Here is a 16,506-nt window from a genome sequence, read left to right as displayed (position 1 = left end):
AACTCCGCCGGAGGTGGGAGTTGAAGATCTCTCTGACAGGAGCCTCGGCCAAACGTTCCCAGCAGACCCTCTTAGTACGCTTGGGTCTGCCGAGTCGGTCCAGCCTCCTCCCCCGCCATCGGATCCAACTCACCACCAGGTGGTGATCAGTTGACAGCTCCGCCCCTCTCTTTATCCGAGTGTCCAAGACATACGGCCGCAGGTCAGATGAAACGACCACAAAGTCGATCATCGACCTACGGCCTAGGGTGTCCTGGTGCTATGTGCACTGATGGACACCCTTATGCTTGGACATGGTGTTCGTTATGGACAAACTGTAACTAGCACAGAAGTCCAATAACTGAACACCGCTCGGGTTCAGATCAGGGGGGCCGTTCCTCCCAATCACGCCCCTCCAGGTGTCACTGTCGTTGCCCACGTGGGCGTTGAAGTCCCCCAGTAGAACGACGGAGTCCCCAGTCAGAGCACTTTCCAGCACCCCTCCCAGAGACTCCAAGAATGCCGGGTACTCTGCACTGCCGTTTGGCCCGTAGGCACACACGACAGTGAGAGACCTATCCCCGACCCGTAGGCGCAGGGAAACGACCCTCTCGTTCACCGGGGTGAACTCCAACACATGGCGGCTGAGCTGGGGGGCTATAAGCAAACCCACACCAGCCCGCCGCCTCTCACCATGGGCAACTCCAGAGTGGTGAAGAGTCCATCCTCTCTCAAGGAGTGTGGTTCCAGAGCCCAAGCCGTGCGTAGAGGTTATCCCGACTATCTCTAGTTGGAACCTCTCAACCTCACGCACAATCTCAGGCTCCTTCCCCGCCAGCGAGGTGACGTTCCACGTCCCTAGAGCTAGTTTCCGTGTCCAGGGATCGGGTTGTCGAGGCCCCCGCCTTCGACTGCCCCCCGATCCTCTCAGCACCGGCCCCTTACGGTCCCTCCTGCAGGTGTTGAGCTCCAGGGTTTTTTGAACCACTCTTAGTCTGACCCGTCGCCTAGGATCTGTTTGCCTTGGGAGACCCTACCAGGGGCATATAGCCCCGGACAACATAGCTCCTAGGGTCATTCGGGTACTCAAACCCCTCCACCACGTTAAGGTGGCAGTTCAAGAAGAAGAAGAATAATGAACTTTATTTTATATGGCGCCTTTAAAAGTTGCATCTCAAAGCGCTTTACAAAGACGTGCAGAAAAGATACATCAAGATAAAAAGAAAAGAAAAAAATACTGCATTTTAAACAACGACAACTAGGGGTTGCATGACTACTAATTTCTGCTAGTCGATTTCTTATCAATACAATACTCGAGTTACTCGACTACTCGTGGTTCATGCTACTGTAAATGAAAAGACATGAAATAGCTAGATCTTATCAATAAACATTTATTAATTCATAGCCTAATGCAACAATTACATAAGTAAACTCTCAAAACATTATAATTATGACATTTCATTTTAAAATTTTCATGTAACAGTCTAAAGCCAAATAAATAGCCGTTCTTGCCTTTCATTTCAGACGTCTGCTTCTAGGGGCCGTTAACATATCGCGTCTTTTTCGCGCTCAAGGTCGTCATTTCAAATGTAGGCGCGTGGCGAGCGCGCTCATAATGGAAGCAACGTTGTGACACTGTCACTTTAATTTAAGTGTTCCTTTGGAACAGGAACGCTTATGGTTGCTCAGAACGTATTACATTGGTTACATATAATGTTTATGTATGATGAATGATACTGGTATGTATTCCTGTGTAATATATTTAGTTTCCACTGTGTATTTTGGGTAAGAATGTGGGATGTCTCTTTAAGGCCTTGGCCGCCCGCAATTCCTATGGAGGCGCGTTCAAGCTTACTTAAGGGGGTGGAGAGAATCAGCAAAGGAGGGTGTGTTTTGAACAGATGGCGCCAGTATTGTTTGCTGCAGCTATAGAGATTTAAAGCCTGTTCCTTATGGTTTGAGAGCCTGGTCAAACGATACGTTAACGAGACTGCTTTAATGGGGGAGAGAAGGACAGAAATGTATTCAACCACCTGGACTGTTTATTCGTGTGCGCATCTCTGGTAAGAGGACGTGCTCGGACTCAAACTTGCCAACTGTGTGAGTTAACATTGTCTGACGATCTACGGAGCTGGTGAGATCAGCTTCCTTTTTGTATCTTGTTGGCGTGGTATACCACTGGATTAACGCTCTACTTTTTTCCTTTTTTTTTTTGTTGTGGATTACGTTTTTTCGTTACGTTCCGACAAAGGATTAATCTCGTGGACTAGCTGTTTCCTGGTTGGAAAGACTGTAGCGCGCTCCTGAGCCAGCCTGGAAGGTTTCATTGAGTTGGAACTTTTAGGTTAATTTTGTGGACTGGGACAAGAAAGGGGGAATTGTTGCTGTGTGCCTTATCAACTTCTTTACATCTTTTTCTTAGGCATATTTATCTTTTTAAGAAAGCATTGAGTATATGACATTGTTGAAGTTTTGTGGTATCTGTGATTACTGCTTTCATTCCAAAGATCCCCTTGTGCGTTTATAGTAACACAGCTGTTTAAAAAGAACATTAAAGGGCAGATTGTTACAACGTGGTGCGCTAGTTTTTCCAGGCGCGCCGATGCCGCGGCGAGATGAAAACATCTCAACTTTTCACAATGCCTCAAAAACAAAAACCAATCAGCTTCGGCCTTTCCGTAACATCATCGAAAGCTTGGCCGAACAGCTGATCGTAGCTGTACAGCGCGGCAGTTCATGGTTGCATAGCACCGACAGACGCCACGGGAGCGCAAGCTCTTAGGAGACAGCAGCACGGCCGAGCTTTCCACACGTTTTTAGACGCAACATGTGAACGGCCTCTTGCAGAGTTGGCCAATTACAATATTTTTGTCATCCTTGATGAAATACTTCCACACATCTGACAAGATGTTGGTGTGTCTGTTGGTGACGTTCACCATTTTTAATTCATTTATGGTTAATGGACGCTCGAGTAGTCGATTGTTTCCGACAGCGTCGACTAGTGGTTGATCTCTCGACTACTCGACTAGTCTATGCAAGCCCTAACGACAACGCATATATTCACGGCGAAGTACAGCTTGCAGTCTATATACAACTTGATGATATGAAAGCATTAAGATATAGGGGTGTATAATCATTGTAAAACAAATCTTACCTTGACGTTGTCTTGCCGAGATACACCGGTCTCTCCAGGTTGGGTTGTAGACTCATGGCTTCAGAATGACGCCGTTTCAACGAATAACGTGATTGGGCAAATCAATTCAACAAGGTAACAACACAAGCTTTGATTGGATCTCACTCCGGCCAACGTTTGTGATCAGCTAGCGAAATTAAATCTATTTTATAGTTTAATGTGCAATAATTGCCGTTGGAAACAATCGGTAATCTTTTTGTGAATTATTTATACAGCCAAATTTAAAAAATGAGCCAGACAGGTGCTGGGTAACTATCAACTACGAGATAGACGGACTCGGCCCACCGTCTACTAGTATCAGAGATGACTCTGATATTGTTTTGGTTCAGTGTAAATGAACGCAAACTTGTGCCGCTCTAAACTACGTCATTGTCATGACAACCAAACGCGCGGCGTGAGAATCAAGAAGCGGAAGACTAAACATATAGGCCTAGCTCCATGTTGTTTTAGCCAAATTAAAAAATGTCAGCCAACAAGAGACAATAAAGTGAAAGTGTCCTGTACTCACATCCTGAAGCAAACCACCAAAATAACAGAGTCGTCGACGTGTGTAATCAATTGGCTTTCGCTGTTTGTAATCTTCCTTTGAAGAGACTGGCAGATCAACGCAACGCTACATTTCTCTCAGATATGGTAAATGATATTTCACCCACACACGACCTGCCTGAAACGCTAATGATAGCATAATTGTTCTGTCTGGCTCTTTGAAAAAAAAGAGAAAAAAATCCTGTGGTGATCGACCCCGTGTAATAATTCATAATTTCTTTGTAGCATTTGTTCCATCTGGAACAATTTTATTAAGAAATAGAAAATAGCTATCAGTACCACAGAATTATGACAAACATCAGAGCGTGAGATCGTTATATCACGCTGAGGAAATTTTGTATTTTGTATTTTTATTTATCTTGAGTTTTATTTCTTTGTTTACTATTTAATTACTTTTAAATTAATTGTTAAACTGTAGTTTTAAAATAGTAATGTTCAAAGTATTATTTCCCACGATTTTAATTCCTGTGTAAATGCATTTATGTTCTCCGCGTCAGAGAAGCAATAAACATTCTGTGTAAATGCACATTTTGTGATTTTTATGCCGCTTCAGATTTGGTTTCTGTGCCGCTTTTTCTGTGTAAAGACGCCTTATGTGTGTGATAATATGAGATTTGGGTTGTTATGTAAGGGATAATGTATAGTGAGGCAGTTGTTATAGCGAATAACAACCCCGACAGGCTGAACGGGAAGCGGAGGGGTCTTGAATCAGCCTGAAGGGGTTGTTATTCGCTATAACAACCGCCTCGCTATACATTATCCCGCTTATTACATGGCTACCTACCTACAGTTTATTGATTTAAAAACGATTGTATTGCTTCCGCTAAAGAAAATAGTCCGTTCCGCGTCCATAGCAACGCTCTGTTTTTCATGGCAACGGTGTGTTATACTTCGCAGCAGTCTGTTATCAAGAAATAACAGACCGCATTCTACATTGGAATTCAACCAAGCCATGTAATAATAACTGATATTAAATGTGTAGTGAGTGTAATGATAATTTCTGCTGGTTCTGTATCAGCTGTTCGTTGTGTGAAAGTGACCTTTCATGTGCTTTTGATTTTGTAAAGTGACTTTGATCATCAGATAGAAGCTATATGATCATGCTTGAGAATGAATTAATATAGATCATCTATTTAGTTTTCATATGAAAAGATGTGACAGACGTAATATCTCATACTGCATATGTGACTGTTTGTGTGTTTTATTTTAGGTTATAGATGACAGTCTGATCTTCTGATGATCATCTGATGGTGAATAAGAATCCACTACAGAGACTCACAGTCAACAGAATCAACAGAGACTGAGGATACAGTGACTTCACTGTTATAAATTAAGACTTCATTAAGATTTCAACAATCCTCTGACAGACCTGATGAGGCGGCAGTGAAACACCTTTTATTTCACAGCAGCAAATTACAGTTTCTAATTTAAAGACCATTTTACAGTAACTCAAAAAGCTCTGAGTTTTGTTTCAGAGCAAATAAAGAGCCTGAATATCTTTGTGTTGTACCAGCAGAGGGAGACAAAGACTAATTAAATAAATTTTTTCTTAATTATGAGAAGAAAAAACAGTTCACGCTCACTTTTAGAAAACAATGGAAACTTGAGTTTATACATCTTGTTTTTAATAATAGTTGCATTGCATTTGTATTAATGTATTAAAGGGGTCATATGATGCGTTTTCATGTTTTCCTTTTTCTTTAGTGTGGTATGTAGATGTTTTTGCATGTATAGGATCTACAAACTTACAAAGCTCAAAGTCTCCTACAGAAAGATCTTGGGTGCTCGAGCCCCTTTTTCAAAATTAATCAAAAGTGCCCCTCTCAAACAAATATCAATGATAATATTGGGGTCAATAAAACAAAATGCATTCGATTATAATTAACATGACAATGTGAACAAAACTAAAGTAGCCTAACCTAATTCCGCACAAATACAGGATTGTATTGATGTTTTAAAATGTATTTTCAATATGGAGAGAATTACATTTTATGTGAATTTTCAGCAGAATTTTTTATCAATTTAGTACATAACTCCTATTGAACCAAATACTTTTTTGATTTAGAGTTTTGTCTTTGTTTTTTTTGTTTTTTTGAGTGATGAGATTACCTCCCCCCTCTTTTGTAAATAGTTTCTGTGTTAAATCTGAAGAAAACTGTAAAGGGATACGTTGAGGTGTTTTATTTTTTGTCACTGTCACTGCCTGGAGAGTTTTGCTAGTCCTGTTTAACAAATATTTATGTAAACCGGTAAAGCTGTAAAAGTGGCAAATGTGATCAGACGTGAATTGTATCCCTTCCCAATAAAAAAAAAAAAAAAAAAAAAATAAAAAAAAAAAGTTACAAATCTGTCAGTCTGAGGTGTCGTTGCCATAACGCGTTGCTATGGGTTGCGTCACTTGCGTGTGTCTTGCTTCGGGCTTGACTGACGTGACCATAGACATAATAAATACTTATATTACTTATGTCTATGGAGGTGACAGGGTCAGTCTGCGTTAGAGTCCTGCACGGGTTCGGGTACCCGCGGGTACCCGACGGGTGACCCGCAAATTTTGCTCAAACGGGTGAAAAATATCCAACTGTGTCGGATACGGGTGCGGGTCGGGTCGGACACGGGGGAAACACGGGTCTAAACACGGGTTCAAAACAATCACATGCAAACGTAAAAATATATGCATATTTTTAGGAACACATCTACAAAAATATTCCTGTATTTCAAGATGATAAAATAATTTAAAATCCACATCAGTTTATTTGTGCCCACGCGCCACGCCCTCCCAGGATGTTACCTAGGCTACTTTCACTTTTAAAAATTCATCATAACCGCGCGCGCGATCTGCTTGCAGTCGTCGAGATGGATGCTGAGGAGTTGAAGAAAAGAATAGCTAGTGGAGATTGTAAAGTTGTCGACAATACGTCATCAAAAGTCAAGTCCAGTGTGTGGGAGAAATTTGGAGTTATCTGAAGAAAATATTGTGAAAGGCTTTGCTGCATGCATTTTCGTGTTGGATAGCCGCACATGTGGAACTTCATCGCCGAGGAAGCACGGAGAAACTGTGGTAACAAACCAAGCAGTTCAATCGAACAGTATTTTTCAAATGTAACACTGTTAAGTATGTGTGGTGTGCAGGGCGTGTTTGAACCCAGAATTGTCAGGCTAGACGAAATTGCGTGGCAGATATAGTGTTGTAGCCGCGTCTGTTAGGCTACTCAGTTTTGTGGTAACGTTAGCCATCATGTACCGGCCTTTTGACAGCTTCGGCTGAAGTTGTCCTTGTGTTAATTGTCGTTATAACTTCTGTATGAACTGGCAATAAACATTTTTGTAATTGTGTCTATAATGTGATTGGCTAAACTGATTTTATTTCGGGTGCGGGTCGGGTGTCGGTTCTATTTTAAGCGGGTCGGGTCGGGTGCGGATTTTAATTGGTGCTGTTGACGGATAACGGGTCGGATGCGGTTTGAAGCACTGCGGGTACGGGCGGGTGCGGGTTTACAAAATCGGACCCGTGCAGGACTCTGGTCTGCGTGATCAGTCCAGCGATGACTCGCGTCTATGGCTCATCATTGGTCAACTCAATCAAAGCGCTGATTGGCCTCACATCATCGCTGAAACCCAAAATTCAAAAGGGATACAAAAATAAATTTTAAGTTACACAGAATATACAACTTCTATAAAAAAGGGTCCATAAGATGAATAAAAAACATATAAAACTATGTAAATAAAAAGAGATGCATTTTTTTTTCCTTGTGCAGTTGCTAGTGTTAACTACCCAGACAGCAACATAGTGTACAAAATAAATATGATTTTAAACGCATGCGTGCTCACACACACACACACACACACACACACACACACACACACACACACACACACTCACAAACCAAAAAGGAGCTTAACAATGAGAAAACTACACGCGTTACTGTATGGAACAAACCTACAAATACAAGAAAAAGGTTTGTCAAAAAAAATAAAAATTTGGGATTCTTCATTGTTTAATATAGTTTTGCAAACAATATGAATTCATAACCTGCAGTCCTCCTACCTAGCATAAAATGTAAAAGTATTTGTTTGCATAAAGTTAATGATTACCAATGATCACAGAGCTGATTGGCCACACAAGGCTGAAAGATTCTGACAATTTGTGGCGTACCCTGACAACCCTTTTCCTTCCTTTTCCTAAATGTCTACTGTTGTCATGCTCTAAACCAGAAGTACTTTTTCTGGGGCGTCCAGCTGTCAAATGCCGCCTCGAACCAGTCTTGGTTGATCTTCAGGCCACTGCTGTTGGCTGACAGCCAATAATGGGACCTGGTCTCTAGCAGCTCGTCTTACAGTTTTTTTCAATTGCTAAACGACAGTGGGCGCAACTGGAGTCACATGTGCAAAACTCTAACTACAGTCTGCACAGCAGCAGTTCATGTGGACCAAACTCTAGTTCGATCTTCATTGCTTGAACACAGTTTTCAAAACTCTACACACTTATCCCATGACTTTTAACCACAACCTGCACAACACTGTGGATTTACAGCACTTTGTTCAAATGCTAACACACTGCTGTCAAAACTGTGAACCACACATTCAAAACAGAATAGATTTCAGCCTTGTGCCTTTCAAACACTGCTGATTATGGCCTGATGCTAGAGAGAGGCAGGATTAGCTCCTCAATTATTTGTTCCAATTACAGTATGTACTTCTGGTTTCTACCTTTTTTTTCTCATTACTCTAATTCCGTAAATTACTACAGACTATTGAAGCAAACTGCTAATTTTCATTTACCTTAAGGGGATAGTTCACTTTGAAATTAAATTTTGGTAAGTTTTAGCTTACCTCAAGGGCATCCAAGATGTAGGTGTCTTTTTTTCCGCAGTAGTTTAAATTTTGATATTTTTAGGTCAAACCGTTCTTGTCTGTCAGTCATATAATGCAGGTCTATGGTCACTGTCTCAAAACACAAGCACAGAGTCCAAATTAAAACAATTCCCCATCGTCCAAATTAAACAATTCCCCATCGTAAGTACACATTGATGGCCTAAGACACGAAACGAGCGGTTTGTGTGAGAAAACGAACAGTATTTATATAGTTTTTAGCTCTTATACACAGCCACGTCCAAGTGATCTGAGGGCGCGAGCGCATCCTGGTGTGTGACGTGTACGCAGACTGGTGCATAGATATATACACTAGATGTCGCCTTAAAGACATTCGTTCCAATGAACTGCCGTAGACAAGGCGACATCTAGTGTATATATATCTATGCACCAGTCTGCGTACACGTCACACACCAGGATGCGCTCGCGCCCTCAGATCACTTGGACGTGGCTGTGTATAAGAGCTTAAATCGATATAAATACTGTTCGTTTTCTCACACAAACCGCTCGTTTCGTGTCTTAGGCCATCAATGTGTACTTACGATGGGGAATTGTTTAATTTGGACAATGGGGAATTGTTTTAATTTGGACTCTGTGCATGCTCTTTGAGACCGTGACCATAGACCTGCATTATATGACTGACAGACAAGAACGGTTTGACCTAAAAATATCAAAATTGAAACTACTGCGGAAAAAAAGACACCTACATCTTGGATGCCCTTGAGGTAAGCTAAAACATACCAAAATTTAATTTCAAAGTGAAATATCCCTTTAAAGAATTGTTATGTTCTAAAAATTTAAATAAATCATGTGAAAGAATGTCACTCTTTTCTTTGAAGAAAATATTACTTTGTATGAAGTCACTGAAACTCTTCAAAATGTAAAGATGAAAAGTTAGTATTTTCTGTATTGGTGTCTGATGCTAGTGTTTTTCCTCTCAGTGTGTTCTGAGTGACAGTGTGTGTTATCTCAGTGAGGGTTGTGCATAGTGTTTGGCTGCACTGAGCCTGTTTTGAGCCATGTGTTAAGAGTTGTGTTGCTTGGAGTGAGTTTTGCAGGTGATGTGAACTGTTTAGCTCAGGTGACTGTTGGTAGTGCAGACTGTAGTTTGAGTTTTGCACATATAGCTCCAGTTGTGCTCACTGTCGTTTAGCAATCGAAAAAAACTGTAACGTCTTAACATCCCTTTACCAAAACAGTAAAATGCAGAGACCAGTTGTGTTGGGTTGTGCTGCATCTTTTCAAGCTGCTTGGCCATTGTAGTCCTGGCATCACTGTAGTTGGAGTTTTCAGCCAGTTCACTAAGTAGTCCAAGCATCCTCCTCACAGGAGATTGAGGTAGAGATGCTGTTTAACAAGAAAACAATGAAAACAATTCAATTGCAACAACCAATAAAAATAAAATAGCAACAAACACTTGGACCAGGAAACAAAACTACTCTGCTTCCATTCAATGCTTCTGCTCTATTTCCAATTTACATACTTCATTATTTGAAAAATAGCATAAAATATGTTTTCTAATAGCTTTTTTTTTTTTATATACAGAAATAAATGGTCCCTAATAAACATTTAGGGCCCTATTGACTTTGTACACCGACGCAAAAAAAAAAGTTGTCTTCATTCAGCTGAACACATTCATTGGGCCCTATCTTGCACCCAGCGCAATTGACTTTGTACACCGACGCATGTATCATTCCTATTTTGCACCCGACGCACAGCAGACTTTTCCCTCCATATACGCACGTCTGTAAATTAGGGAATGACCTGCTATTTTGCAGTTTCAGAAAACAATTCCGCCACAGAGGAGAAACCTAGTCTAAAGTCAGTGGTGCGTTATTCAGATGCTATTTTAAGGGCGCATGCTTGGCCATAATGTAGCGTGTGCACAACGCACATACACTTTGCTTCACTCATCTACACAGACGCAGCAGTTCCCATTTTTGCAAATCATACATAATTACAAGGAACAATATTACCACAGAGGGAAATCATCGTGGTGTCCATGAAGATGTGAAAAAATAGGCACAAATCTAACTTACACATTTACCCAAATTATTGTACGCCTATTTAACCGAAGCTAATTTGGGTGGGTTTCTCCATCCCGATACAATATCAATATCACTTCTCTGCCTCTTACGGCCCTTACAATGTTACTTCTCTGTATTTTACAGCCCTGACGAGAACATCGGTCTCCTCGGCTGTGAACCGCTCCCGGCAAATCCGCCGTTATAAAAGCAATCCGCCATGGAACAAGCGTGCCTGCTTTTAAGGGAATGTGAGATGATGCTCTGATTGGTTTATTTCACGTTACGCCCAAACCACACCTATGAGTAATGAAGCTACTTCAGACCAACCCATTTTAGATTTCCGAGATCCGCCCACAAAGTTACTTGCATTTCACCTTTGATACTTGCGTTTCAGATCGTTAAAATAGGGCCCTTAGACTCAAAACTTGCAAAACCTCATCGCTTCGCCTCAGAATGCCTTTATTAACCCACTAGAGTCGTATGGATAACTTTTATGAAGGATAGATGGAAAGATGTGCTTTTTGTGCTTTTTTTAAACAATTTGGACACTATTCAATGCCATTACAAAGCTGGGAAGAGTCAGGATATTTTTATAGGATATTTTATAGGAAATTTTCATATTCTTCTGTGTGGGCCTCTGAGTGAGTTCACGTAGTGTAACAGCGCAGCGCTTCTGGATTGTATGTCAGAACGTAGGCTCACTATTGGCTCACAATTGGCTGACGCTGGTCATGTGTGTGATGCGTGTGACGCTGGCCAATAGCGAGCTTTGTTGACGCTTGGAAGGGAGGATGGGATCTTGTGCTTTCAAAACTAGCTTGCTATTGCTAGCCTCTCCAAAATTGCCTAAAGCCGCCATAAACCAGAAGTTACAAACGACTTTTCTCCAGTGTTGTGACGTATTTCCAAGTGAAACGGAATATTGAATAGAGGGCAGGGTTTTACTTTAGCGTAAAATCTACAAATTACAATCTAACCCAAATCATATAAAATACTTCTAAACACAAGTATAACTCAGTATTAACTCATACAATTCCTACAATATATTTCACTCATGGCGCACTCACTCACCGCAGTCATTCACTCTCTCGGCTGGCGCGAATCTAAATGATCCTACCGGAACCAGTTCATCATACTACCAGATCTGGGTGGAGAGAGCGATTAAAGGGGCCTTAAATGAAAATAAATGTAGCAAGTGGAAGCAGATATTTGACCTGTTACACGAGCACTGAGCCCTGTGGGACCCCCGTGCTGCAAACCAACACATCACACACACAGGTCTATAGCCTCACACACTGTGGTCTGTCAGTGAGAGAGTTGATGGTCATGCAGATGGCGGTCGACTCCAGCTCCTAATAGCTGAGCCCTGAGCAGTGACGGCTGTATTGAAAAAAAAAAATAATCTGTATTATGAATCTTAAAGGCCAGACGGGTAGTTTGTTGAGGTCAATTTATAGAGAAAGACTACACGCCTGCGCACATCTATATTCAAATACGCATACCTATAGACTAAACACATACGCATGTGCACGCCGTCGGCATTTTCACATATTCACGCTGAGATAAAAAAATAAAAATTCTGCACCTTGGAACCTATTTCAAGGTTTGCGTTCTCGAGCCGCCAAACTCTGTTGTCGTGTGGATGAGCGGCCGGAGCGCGTTAAGGGTTTTCTGTTAGAACGGTGTCGTGTAAGCGGACACTAAGTTAAAGGTGCTGTAAGTGATGTTGGGTGACGTCACTTCTAGTTGACGTTTAAAGTTTGTCAAACAAAACAGAGGCTAGCTCGACCCTCCCTCCTCCTCATCCGCGCACTAACCCCCCAAACCCCACCCCCAAATCCTTCTTGTGGGTTATTGGCTGGAACAGTTTGTTATTCGTGGTGCGGGTGAGCCCAGTTTGTTTTTCTTGCCGTTTGTGGGGCCTGGACTGTCTACAGAGACCGTGTTTTTTTACAGTGTGTTCAGGGGACAGGCAGCTAGCGGATAGTGAGGAGATGTTTGCTGTATGTGACAAAAAATGTTTTGGCCTAGAAAACGCATGACATCGCTTAGAGCACCTTTAATAACTAATGATCTTTGCAACGGAAGTGAATCATCCATCCATCTAGGGGTGGGCGATATGGTAAAAATATCATATCACGATTTTTTTCAGGAAAATCACGATTAATGATTTTATCACGATTCTTTTTTATGTTGGTTTTACTATTTTGTGACTGAGCATTACAGCCAAACTAATGTCCATATTTTAAAAAACAAAGCCTTAGGTAACAAAATATAAAATAAAAAAGAATGGCAGACGGGCGAAGATAAAAAAATATTTGTCATTATTTTCTTTGTTATTAAATATTAAGATCAAAGATACACATTACACACACAACTTAATATACAAATTAAATAAACAGTGCTTTGTTTTCAGCTACAGGTGTATTTAACAGTAGCATTGACGAAAGTAATTAAATGAACAAATATGAAAATAAAACAAAACATAAACTTCACTGTATAAATTATAAATGCTACTTAAAGCTACTATTAAAGTTATCAGTCAAGAGCAGTGAGTGATTTTCTCTTTGCATTTTGTTGTTTTAACAATAAAGGGATAGTTCTCCTAAAAATTCAAATTGTCATAATTTACTCTCTTAAGTTGTTTTAAACTCGAATAAGTTTCTTTCTTCTGTTGAAAATAAAAGTTATTTGGAAGAATGTGACTTCCATAGTATATTTTTTTCCTATGGAAGTCAATGGGGACCAGCTACTGTTTGTATAGCCACATTCTTCAAAATATTAATATTAGAACAATATTAGAAGGAAATTAATACAGGCTTGGAACAACATTATAGTGCGTAAATAATGAGATCATTTTTATTTTTGGGTGAACTATCCCTTTAAGGACAAACGGCAGCGTGTTTACTCTTGCTACTGTCTCTTTAAGAGCTGCATTCGACACGTCTTTTATACACGCATTTGACAAGCAGATTTTATCTCAATTTTCTCAAGTTTGCTTTCACTTTAGACATCACCGACTTTGTTTATGTAAACCTTGTGTGTATTTGACAGTATTAGCACAATAAGACTCGAAAGATAACTTAGACCAGTATTCAGGCGCTGGTAGACAGGCTTTTAGTGCATGTGAGCTTCACATGTAACTTATGCGCTGAGAAATGCATGTTAGATGTTAGAACAGCGCATCAGCACGCAAATTAAATGTTTAACCGACAAGGCATTAAAGCACATGCAAATTATGAACTTTTGTGAACTGTAGTGTCCCGTTCCGCTGCGTTAACATTTGATCTGAATATACGTCGCGTTGTGCAGTATGTTGGGACAGAGGCGCCAGAACAGCAACTGAGAATGCGCGATACTACAATATTTCTTCAAAAGCAGATCGTGGAGACATTTTAATCGTCCACGATAAAAATTCGTCATATCGCACACCCCTACATCCATCCATCTTCTTCCGCTTATCCGGGGCCGGGTCACGGGGGCAGCAGTCTAAGCAGAGATGCCCAGACTTCCCTCTCCCTAGACACTTCCTCCAGCTCTTCCGGGGGGACACCGAGGCGTTCCCAGGCCAGCCGGGAGACATAGTCCCTCCAGCGTGTCCTAGGTCTTCCCCGGGGTCTCCTCCCGGTGGGACATGCCCGGAACACCTTCCCGGGAAGGCATCCAGGAGGCATCTGGAAAAGATGCCCGAGCCACCTCAGCTGGCCCCTCTCGATGCGGAGGAGCACGGCTCTACTCTGAGCTCCTCCCGAGTGACTGAGCTTCTCACCCTATCTCTAAGGGATCGCCCAGCCACCCTGCGGAGAAAGCTCATTTCGGCCGCCTGTATCCGGGATCTTGTCCTTTCGGTCATAACCCACAGCTCATGACCATAGGTGAGAGTAGGAACGTAGATTGACCGGTAAATCGAGAGCTTTGCCTTACGGCTCAGCTCTTTCTTCACCACGACAGACCGGTACATCGACCGCATTACTGCAGAAGCTGCACCAATCTGTCTGTCAATCTCCCGTTCCATCCTTCCCTCACTCGTGAACAAAACCCAAAGATACTTGAACTCCTCCACTTGAGGCAGGAACTCTCCACCAACCTGAAGCGGGCAAACCACCCTTTTCCGACTGAGAACCATGGCCTCGGATTTGGAGGTGCTGATTCTCATCCCAGCCGCTTCACACTCGGCTGCAAACCGTCCCAGTGCATGCTGAAGGTCCTGGTCTGATGGGGCCAACACGACAACATCATCTGCAAAGAGCAGAGATGAAATTGTGTGGTCCCCAAACCTGACCCCCTCCGGCCCCTGGCTGCGCCTAGAAATTCTGTCCATAAAAGTTATGAACAGAACCGGCGACAAAGGGCAGCCCTGCCGGAGTCCAACATGCACTGGGAACAAGTCTGACTTACTGCCGGCAATGCGAACCAAGCTCCTGCTCCGGTCGTACAGGGACCGGGTAGCCCTTAGCAAAGGGCCCCGAACCCCATACTCCCAGAGCACCCTCCACAAGATGCCGCGAGGGACACAGTCGAATGCCTTCTCCAAATCCACAAAGCACATGTGGATTGGTTGGGCAAACTCCCATGAACCCTCCAGCACCCTGTAGAGGGTATAGAGCTGGTCCAGTGTTCCACGACCAGGACGAAAACCACACTGTTCCTCCTGAATCCGAGGTTCTACTATCGGCCGGATTCTCCTCTCCAGTACCCTGGAATAGACTTTCCCGGGGAGGCTGAGAAGTGTGATCCCCCTATAGTTGGAGCACACCCTCCGGTCCCCCTTCTTAAAAAGAGGGACCACCACCCCGGTCTGCCAGTCCAAAGGTACTGTCCCTGACCGCCACGCGATACTGCAGAGGCGTGTCAGCCAAGACAGCCCCACAACATCCAGAGACTTGAGGTACTCAGGGCAGATCTCATCACCCCCGGTGCCTTGCCACCGAGGAGTTTCTTGACTACCTCGGTGACTTCAGCTTGGGTGATGGACGAGTCCGCCTCCGAGTCCTCAGCCTCTGCTTCCTCAATGGAAGACGTGACGGCGGGATTGAGGAGATCCTCGAAGTATTCCTTCCACCGTCCGGTGATATCCCCAGTCGAGGTCAACAGCTGCCCACCTCCACTGTAAACAGCGTTGGTAGGGCACTGCTTCCCCCTCCTGAGGCGCCGGACGGTTTGCCAGAATCTCTTCGAGGCCGACTGATAGTCCTTCTCCATGGCCTCACCGAACTCCTTCCAGGCCCGAGTTTTTGCCTCCCCAACCACCCGGGCTGCAGTCCGCTTGGCCCGTCGGTACCCGTCAGCTGCCTCAGGAGTCCCACAAGCCAGCCAGGCCCGATAGGACTCCTTCTTTATGAAAATAATGACTGAAACTAGCAAGATTGTAACTCACGGTCCGACCACCAGGCGCTCGCATACGAGCCCCAACCCCGGGCCTGGCTCCAGGGTGGGGCCCCGGCTGCGCCATGCCGGGCGACATCACGGTCCTCGAATTTGTCGGCATCATAAGGGTTTTTGAACCGCTCTTAGTCTGACCCGTCACCACCAGGCGCTCGCATACGAGCCCCAACCCCGGGCCTGGCTCCAGGGTGGGGCCCCGGCTGCGCCATGCCGGGCGACGTCACGGTCCTCGAATTTGTCGGCATCATAAGGGTTTTTGAACCGCTCTTAGTCTGACCCGTCACCTAGGACCTGTTTGCCTTGGGAGACCCTACCAGGGGCATATAGCCCCAGACAACATAGCTCCTAGGGTCAATCAATCAAAACTAACTTCAGCTGGACAATAACTTTATTCTAGAGTTGCTGTAAAGCCAAAACAATCTCTGTTACTGTAATTTCCTATAATCTATGTAAAGCTGCTTTGAAACAATCTATGTTGTTAAAAGCGCTATATAAATGAAGCATCTC

General features: G+C 43.2%; 1 protein-coding gene across 46 annotated transcripts in view; it reads left to right on the top strand.

Annotated features, from left to right (window-relative positions):
* The window catches only part of LOC309499292 (uncharacterized protein), a 548,614-nt gene that overhangs the window by 493,749 nt on the left and 38,359 nt on the right, over positions 1 to 16,506 (top strand). Inside the window, exon 28 of one of the 46 annotated variants that reach the window (XM_082170449.1) lies at positions 4,929 to 5,981. The exons of the other annotated variants lie outside the window; for them this stretch is intronic. Within the exon in view, the coding sequence (XP_082026575.1) occupies positions 4,929 to 4,935 (7 nt within the window). The 3' untranslated portion in view covers positions 4,936 to 5,981. Of the gene's footprint in view, positions 1 to 4,928; positions 5,982 to 16,506 lie in introns of those variants that run through there. 46 annotated transcript variants of the gene reach the window in all.

The sequence above is a fragment of the Leuciscus leuciscus genome, assembly GCF_965113295.1.
Source record: "Leuciscus leuciscus genome assembly, chromosome: 5".
In the NCBI taxonomy this organism is placed as follows: Eukaryota; Metazoa; Chordata; class Actinopteri; order Cypriniformes; family Leuciscidae; genus Leuciscus; species Leuciscus leuciscus.
The sequence above is the reverse complement of the archived record's forward strand: the minus strand, read 5'-3'. Positions and strand labels throughout refer to the sequence as shown.